The sequence below is a fragment of the Sylvia atricapilla genome, chromosome 23 (assembly GCF_009819655.1).
Source record: "Sylvia atricapilla isolate bSylAtr1 chromosome 23, bSylAtr1.pri, whole genome shotgun sequence".
NCBI classification, from domain to species: Eukaryota; Metazoa; Chordata; class Aves; order Passeriformes; family Sylviidae; genus Sylvia; species Sylvia atricapilla.
Genome location: NC_089162.1, coordinates 6,992,380 through 7,001,262, shown reverse-complemented (window position 1 = coordinate 7,001,262; position 8,883 = coordinate 6,992,380). Strand labels below are relative to the sequence as shown.

General features: G+C 48.2%; 1 protein-coding gene across 6 annotated transcripts in view; it reads right to left on the bottom strand.

Moving 5' to 3' along the window:
* Window positions 1-2,827: 2,827 nt before the first annotated feature.
* CADM1 (cell adhesion molecule 1) overlaps window positions 2,828-8,883 on the bottom strand; it is a 133,786-nt gene continuing 127,730 nt past the window's right edge. For all 6 annotated transcript variants that reach the window (XM_066334840.1, XM_066334841.1, XM_066334843.1 and 3 more), the window contains 2 exons: window positions 4,793-4,924; window positions 2,828-4,599 (listed from right to left, as the gene is read on the bottom strand). In XM_066334840.1, coding sequence (XP_066190937.1) covers window positions 4,481-4,599; window positions 4,793-4,924 — 251 coding nt within the window. In that variant the 3' untranslated portion in view covers window positions 2,828-4,480. The remainder of the gene's footprint in view (window positions 4,600-4,792; window positions 4,925-8,883) is intronic.

Below are 8,883 nucleotides of genomic sequence, written 5' to 3'. Positions count from 1 at the left end.
TCTCATCCTTCTCCTCTGACACAGCTGGCCCTGGGCAGGGTTTGCTTATTTAACTCAAGCTCTTTATTGCGCTAAAGTTTGCTTATTCAACTGAAGTTTATTTTCTCACAGTGTTTGTTAGTTCATCTAAAGTTTATTTTCCCCCCTAAAACCTGCTTGTTTATGCAAAGGCAGGTTATTTAACTGAAACTGGCCTAGGAGCTCCTCAGTTTGCAGAATTTGAGCTCTGCAGAATCCCCTTCCCTGCACAGGAGCCTGCAAAGCCCCTGCCCTGCTCACCGTGTACACAGGTTTCCAGGAGAGACCTCCAAGTGTTCAGACCTCCACGGCTGACTCTGGAAACAAGACAAGCCCAGTTTAAACCCTTCGTGGTCAGCAGACTGAAATTCTTTTCCTGGTTACACTAATTCAGATGTAAATTTTTAAGCCAGGTGTTGGGGTTTAGATGGAATTTGGGCTTTCCCTTCACTGACATGGCACAGCCAGATAAAGCTGCTGGGACACTGCCCTGGGGTGTCACACGTGCCCCCTCCTGATCGATGCCACCTGGAGCAGGCGTTATCCCAGGCGGCACAGCCGGGAAAATGGGATTGGATCTTCAGAAAAAGCTATTAGCCCCTTGTCAGGACCCTCTGATGAGAACTGACTGGCCAGCACAGATCGATGCTGCCAGCTCACGCCTCATCCCTGCTCCCGTGTATTTCAATCACCAGCCCAGGATCCAGGTACATGTTACCTGATGTGAGTTTAAGTGTCATTTATTGCTAATTACTTTACATGGCATAAGGTTTTTGGCAACTTCAGCCTGGCAGAACAGGCTGAAATTACACAAGTCAGACTCAGACACTCAGTTAAAATACTTCCTCACTGTATTTGCTTAAAAAGGGAAGAAAATGAAGAACTCTATTACTGACCTAATAAAATAATTTTGCAATTAGGACCAAATGACTTCTGCAACTTGTGAAAATGTGAAATTCAGGGCAAAGACTACATTCTTATTTGAAGTAATGATGATTTTCTTCATTTTCATGAAGTCCTGGCAGTGTCCTCAGCTCTGAGTAATGGACCAGGCTCAGCAGTTGTGGGGTCATGTCTGGGGAGACTGTTTCTGCAGCTGGACACAGGATACAGGGGTCACTACATTTTGGTGCTCAACTGTTATTTTTTGCAGCTTTCCCCATCCAATTCTTTGTGTCTCAGTATCTGAGAAGTTAATGCAAAGGGTTTGATCACGTACCTGATCCTGCATGCCACAGGTACAGTTTCCTGCCACCTACTTGTAATGCCTGTGCATGGCTGGAAAAGCAAAGGACCAGTGTGTTTAGATCCAATGGGAGGAAAAGCACCACTAAACAACCTTAAAACCCTGAAAGACGTGGACCCCTGAGAGGATAAATTACAGACACCACAAATGTGAGACACAATTAGTGCTGGCTTGAGGAGAAAAATCCTCGTGAGCCGGCATCAGGGGCCTGTGAGCCGCAAACCTCTTCTGTGCTGAAATAATTGCAATAGCCATGGAAACCATCAAAGCTGCTCTGCTCATTTCAGGTAAGAAAAGACCGAGCTGCTTTTTCGGCTCTGCCCTACGTTTTTTCCCTCAGTGTCACGATTTCTCTCAGAAGAACGTTATTTGTGACATAACCATGAGATGCACTGAGTGCTCAGGAGCTGGGCAGTGGCCTTGGTGTGGCACACACACCCTGGTCCATGCAGCCCCTCGGGTGCCACGCACACTGCTTCTGCACGGCTGTTCTCGGTGCCATCTCCTCAAAAAGCAATTGTCTTTCTCCTCATCCTTTGTGCAAAACATAAAAGATTAATGATTCTAATTTCAGTGCTGCAGCTGCCTGGCAGCCTGATTTGGGGGGCTGTGGTGGAGGAAGGCAGGAGGAGGAGCACACTGTCCACGGCTGCCCGAGGCTGAGCAGAGCCAAACGGATCCTTCCCAGCAGCACTGCCCCTGGAGCTGAGGCACACAGGCATCGTGTGTCACAGCCTGGACACGCCAAGTGTTGTAAGGACAGATGCTAAGAAATCTGCCAGCACCGGGACTGAATGGGAGACAAGAATGGGGTGAATGAGGTCACATATTTCAACACTCACCTTCAAAGGGAGGATTTAAATATTTGTCTGCTATTAAGAACTTGTGCACTGACTTACCCCAGCTCGGGAGGATTATCAGTGTCAGATCAATTTTCTCCAAGGTATTACTCCTCAAAGAAAACAATTTAGCAATTATAAACAAGGAATTTCAAAATCTGCTCTGTATTATATGCAGCAGGTTCAATACATCAGGTTTAACTGCTTTTGTCCTAGGCAGTGCAGGGTGTGACCCACTTGGCCTCAGCTCCTCCTGCCCATACTGCTGGTGGAGCTCCACTAGTGGACTGCCTAACGGCCAGGATAAAAACTGCAAAACAAGATCTAGTTTCGTAACATTAACTTTTTTTATTAAGAAGACAGATATTTTATAGTACTTCTTTTCCTTTGTAAAAATGGGATACATGAACCAATACAAAATGTGAATGGGAACAGATGGATATGTATTTTCTTACACTGTAACATCTTCCATGGACACCTTAAAACAGAACTGGCCTAAGGGGAAAAAAATAAAAAGGCCGGGTAAATAAAGAACAAGGTTGTTTATCATCAGTTCCGCGTTCTTCATTTGTGATCCTCCTTTAAACAAGGTTGTTCTTTCTTCACGCTTCAAAGTCCTAATGATCTAAAGCTGTACAAAGTAATACTCAACAATACATTTCAACAGTGCACTGTATACTGAAGAAAAAATACATAAACCGATATACAACTAAAATTAATAATTTCCTGTTTTTTTTCTCCTGTTTTTTTTTTTTAATTTTTTTTTTCCAATGCGTGGGGCCGAAATTTTGCAATCTACCTGAGACGGAAAACACCAATCAAACACATGAACCTGAGACATGTCAACATTGTAAGTCAAAGTTACATCGGTAACACTGCACTACGGTACACTTCCAAACAAATATGGGCTGCTCAAGGCCAGGATGCCCGTCCCGTGCCGCCGCCGGGCCACGGAGCCCCCGGCTCCAACCTGGCTGCTTCTCACCATGATGGGGTTTGGCAATGGTGCTGAGGGCTCAGGAAAGAGCTGCGCTCGACAAAAGCTGCTCAGGGGAAAAAAAAAAGGGTGTTTTTTCCTTCACGAGGTTCTGCTCGTGAGGAAGGGAGAGACGGAATACTGCTGGGGAACGGGCCCCGCCTTGCTGTGCCCCGTTCCCAAAGGAATCCCACCACTGTAATGGTTCTGCCAAAAAAACAGCAATTAAAAAAACGAACACACAAAAATGGCCCCCACCCCAACCCCCTAAAAAAATCCCCAAACCTGACACTAAAGATTAATGCTTTCCTTAAATAAATCAGATATATCTGCCACATAAACTCAGTAAAAAAGTATCGCTTGAAATCCATGATTACTCACCAAAAAAAAGTCAGCATATATAACTTTATACCGTCTTCCCGCTGTGGTTTGCTACCTGTCGCTAACAATTCCGATTGAGCCAGAGTCTCCTTGCACCTATGGCTTTAGTGGTCATTAGCACGCTCGTTTCAACACAAATTCCCGCGTTTTACTCAGCAGTAGGAAAAAAAGGCAGTTTTGTTCATCCAGCCGCTCTCCGGGTCTGGGCTCACACGTCAGAGGGGCTTCACCTGCTGCCCCCATGGCTGCCGAGCGGGGAGAGGATGAGGAGGAGCCCCCACAGCCGGGAGGGCTCTGCCTGCCCAGCAAGGACCCTGCTCCTGCATCCCCACGGCCGAGCAGCGCCTCTGCCGAGCTCCAGCCCATTTCCCAGCCGCCACCATCGAAAGCACCTGAAACAGCCACAAAAAAGGAGCTCGGGGGGAGTTATCCGAGCCCTGACGGCAACAGGGGAACGGGACATGGGCACACTGAACTGCAAACTACGCATCTAAAATGTGCTGGTTCTCCTCCGATGAGCTCGAGTTCTGAACGGAAACCGGTGAAGAGAAAAAAGGGGAAACATCTTCAGAGAAATGCACCTACTCCACGGGGTCCCAGCTGGCAACTCCAGAAACAGGAAAGGGGAAACGAAGAGCCACAGAAACCCGAAGGGAACTAACGCACAGAAGCCCCTCTTCTTCCCAGCCTCCCCCCGACCCGAACGAACAGAAATTAAACAAGGCACAGAATCTTCTGCAAATGACTTCACTAAACTAAATCCAAGCTGGACTTGGCCAAAAAAAGAAAACCCAAACGAACTGAGGTGTCGAACAGCAGAGTGTACTTTACGAGGAATATTTTTACACAGCAAATCCCAGACCATCCCGGCCTCACCGCTCTCCACCCTTTTGCTTTTTTTTCCTTAAAAAAAAAAGACACAAGCTGGTTGCAACTTCCAAGATCACTGTCTTTGTAGCGTTTAAATAGGGCCAGTAGTAACCGTCCACGGTTGGACACCTCATGGGAACCAAGGCTGCTCTAGATGAAGTACTCTTTCTTTTCCTCGGAGTTGTTTTGTCCCCCCTCTGCGTTGATGATGGCTGTGTCTGCGTCGGCCGCATCATCTGCTCCTTTGGCTTCGTGAGTGAAGTATGTACCTGCAAGGGAAGTGGAGCTGAGTGACTCTTTGGGGGCCTTGGTGTGGTGCTGAGGGAGCAATCGACAAAGAAAACAAAAGTGCCACTGGGAGAGAAACTGGGGGGGGTCTGTCACATCAGACATGACAACGCCGTGACATGAGGGGACACACGTGCCTGGCCTTTCATCCCCCGGCTTTGGTCTCTGTCTTACCTTTATGTCTGGCAAAATATCGCCCTAAAATGATGAGCAGGCAAAGCATCGCAAAGACGACGACGGCCACGACGCCACCAACCACGGCATGGTCCACGCTCCGGATGGCCCCCTCCTCACCTGCGCGGGAATCTGTTGAGATGGGAACAGGAATAAGAATTGGGGACTCCTCACGACGCTCTCGGCAGGCTCTGGCTGCAGCTGCTCTCAGGATGGGAAGAGCTGCCCTCGGGCTCTCCAGAAGAGCAGGGGTGAAGCACGGAGCTAACTAGGCAGATGAGTTCGGGCAGAGGAGCTTTGTCCGGAGCCGAACTGATCTGGCGGCTCGACTCGCGAGGTGTTCTCCGCTAAAAGCAGCAGCACTATGACTACGCACGTGGGAGACAGCTGGGAGAGGGGAGGAAGGGCACACGGAGTCGTTGGTGGGGATCTACTTTGGGAAATTTCCCTACAGTGCTCCCCAAATCTCAGCCTTCCTGGTGGATGGGGCATGGAGAGGAGCAGTACAATACGGGAATATCAATTGTTAGCTCTGAGAAACGTCATTAACGAGTGCCCTCTTGAAAACATTTCAACCTCCCAAAACACTCCTTGCCCAAAACCCAACCCACCCAGCATGGAAAATGTATTTACAACCATCTTCTGCTCCGACTGAACTGGGTTCCACCACGAACCCCCACCTTCACTGTTCAGTGCAACCCACAAGGACACAGAACTCCTGACCAAAAAGCTAACACCCAGTCCGAGGCCGACAGTAAGCAGTAACTGTACAGTGCCTCCGACTGCTTTGCTGCGTTTATTTAACTCCTCACCACACAATTAGTTTCCTTTCAGAGGCGCCTCTCCCTCGGGATGCCATCACCTGGGAGAGGGATGACTGATGTGGCGGAGGAACAGCTCCAGAATGAACCCCGGATGAGCTATGGCCATGTAAAATGAATGTATAGCAGTGTAAACAATTTTAATTTAAGAACGCAGCTACATCAACCCTTGCTGCAATCCTAATGGCAACTGAGATTTATAATGCAGTAAAAAACAATTATTCTCCCGCTGATTAATACATTAACATTTTGGAATAGAAGCTAAACCATTGTCTCTTTTTTTTAGTGAGTCAAGCGCGACACCTCTATTAAAATGATTTACTGGCCATACCTTACAATTTAAGCACAGCAGCAACAGAAACGGTAAAAATCTTTTAACTTTACATGATTTGTGAAGTCATATGTGAAGGATTTACCATTTAAATCTTTCACTACAAGAAGCACATGGCCCATAAATCTGCCCTGCCTGCGCCTGCCTGGACACCTCGGAGAAATGCGTTTTGCCAGGACGACTGAGAGAGCAAATGCAAGTCAATTTTTAAGAAAGATTTATCTCCGTCTCCCTCCAAAGAACAGAGCAAATCTCTGAAGCCTCCACCTCTAATAATATTTGAAGTTTATCGATCAAGCGTACAGATCTGTGACAGCTAAAGGTAATGGGGCTCTTTTGAGCTGAGACCTGATACAAAGCTTTCGAGCAGCAGCTGGGATTTACGCTTTCTATCGATATTTCCAATTCTGCTCCAAGATTAAGGACTGAGGGACCCAAGTAAATAACTCGGGACCAAGAGCACCATAAAGCGCCTTTTAATTAAAACAATTTAAGAAAAATGCCCCTTCGAGTGACCTCTGAGAGCGGGAGCCCCAGTGTGGGCAGGGAGATGCTGGGATGAACTGGGGCATGGTGAGGGACACTGTGCAGACCCTTCCAGCAGCTTGGCTGATGAGATAGAAACTGCAGCCAAAAAAGATTATTCCTCTGCAAACCAGCATAAGCCTTCACTGTCGCATCTCTGAACTCCACGCCATGGCACCGTGGTGACAGTGTGCCAAGGAATCCAAAAACAACTCAAAGGCAGATCTGTCTCATCTCCAGTGGGAACAGACCATGCTGTGATCACTTCCCAGCATCTGCTCTGTGGCAAGTGGCTGAACATCCCTGCATGCTGAGGGAAAGGTGTCCATGGACACTCATGGGGGGCTGAGCTGATCCCGTGCCCAGGCACAGGAACTGCTGCTTGCCCAGGGTGGGGAAATGCAGTCACTCTGGGCATCCTGAGAGCTCCCAGTCCAATGCAGCCTTCCCACTGCTGCTCCAGCTCAGCTGATCCGGCCTCTGTGAACCTGCTCTCTGCAAAGCAGCTAAACTGGCTCATTTGCTTCAGCAGCTGCTTTAGGCACGCTTCACTCTGTTTTTTTTTTTTTCTTATTTTTTTAGAAACTTTGTGCCCAGTTCCGCTCGGTTGCATTCGGAGCAGCCAGCAGCATCCCAGCCGGGGCGGATGAGTGCCTTGTTGACATCTGGAACAGCTGAGGGGCATAAACACGCTGAGTTACGGCTCTGTAATGTGCTTCCAGCAGGATTTTGCATCAAGAGGCATTTTTTCTTCATCATCATAAATTAAGGTTCTGGAAAGATGAAGCCATGTGTTCGTGCTGGCGGCAGCAGCCTCCACGCTGTCCCATGGACCACTGCCGCGGAGATGGGGCTGTGCCAGAGCCTCATGCCTGACACATCCCTCATGTCATCCCCCTGACTGGCATTGTGCCAGGAGCAGGGAGAGAGGGTTCCCCTGGAAGGGACTTTGGCCTAAAGCCTTGCCAGGTTTGCTCAGCAGAGTTTGTTAAGCAGGAGTTCCCCTGCTGAGACGTGCAGGGCCATTTTTCTCAACTGTTCCTCTTAAGGAAGATCCCTGCAAGGTGCCAGCCCCAAGTTCACACTGTTATACACTTGGCTAAATACATCTTCAAGCTTACACATGGCATAAAACCTTCCTCCTGCAGCATCTCCTCTCCTTGCCTCCAGCACCTCATCAAACCCTGTGTGCCCCAGCACCAAGAGCTCTTCCTGCCAGCACAGCAAAGCCCAAATCCACCGCCAGCGACTCCGACACTGCTCCCAGCAAACCTGTCTGTGTGCCACCAGCACGGGAACAGCCCCTCCACATCCTGGCCCTCGCTATTTCTTTGGTAATTAACAAAGTGTCAGGTCTATGGAACAAGGAATAATTCCCCAAAGCCAAGAAGAGACTTGACCTTAACAACCGGAATCTGCTTTAAATGCTGTCTCCAATTCACCCAAGCTATTCCTGCCTCCTATCTCTGATTAAACCAGAAATCACAACTTTATTGCTGAAGAGGGAACAGTCGAGATGGCAGGAACTGACAAAATGCCACATTATTTGCTAATCCTAATATGTTATTCTTCCTCAAGATTTGCTTTTCTCAGCACCAATTCAATTACAGATGCTACAAATCCTTCTGACATTTAATTCCCTCTTGTCAGGGCGCAGTAAATGTATACATGCAGAGCTTCCCCATTAGGATGTTAATATATATTGGAGCAAGCTGGATCCCGGCCTCTCCAGCGAATCATCAGGAATTTTCCTGTTAGGGTTTTGTTTTGGGTTTGCTTATGAGTTTTTGTGGGTGGGGCAGAAGGAGGGAGGGCAAGGCAGGGAAAGAACAGACATCACAGCATGTTGTCACCAACATGCCCCCTCAGGGCTTCTCTGCAGCTACGGTACACCTTGGCTGAACCGTTTTTGGGTCGATGCTTTGCTTGGCACCAAAGCATCTTAAAGGAAAACTGCAGTGGTAATCCTACAACCTACTTGCCAGACCTGAGCTCATGCACGAAAACAAAATCAATTTTTCTTTCCAAGTGCTGTGCTGCTCCTCCAAGGGATTGGCACGGCTGTGCCCCACAACGGGGGATGCCAGGGTTCCATGGGATGCAGTACTGGGCCTGTCTGCCCATGGTGCAGATCACTGTACAGCAGCAGGAGTGCTCCAGAGCATCCTCTAGGGTGGCCAGCAAAAGACTTGGGTAGCTTGAAATTTATTTTTGCTGATTATTTTTACCAACTGCTCGTGTAATCAACAAAATAGTGATTACACTGCTGGAATGGCAACCTTGAAGTTTTCCTTTAAACAAAAACTGCGGCTCAGCAAACAGCACACAGACAGGAGGGAAAGGGGTTTGGGACTGGTTCCTGCTCATCACAGAACAAAGGAACTAATTCCAGAGGTCAGGAGCAGTACGGAGCA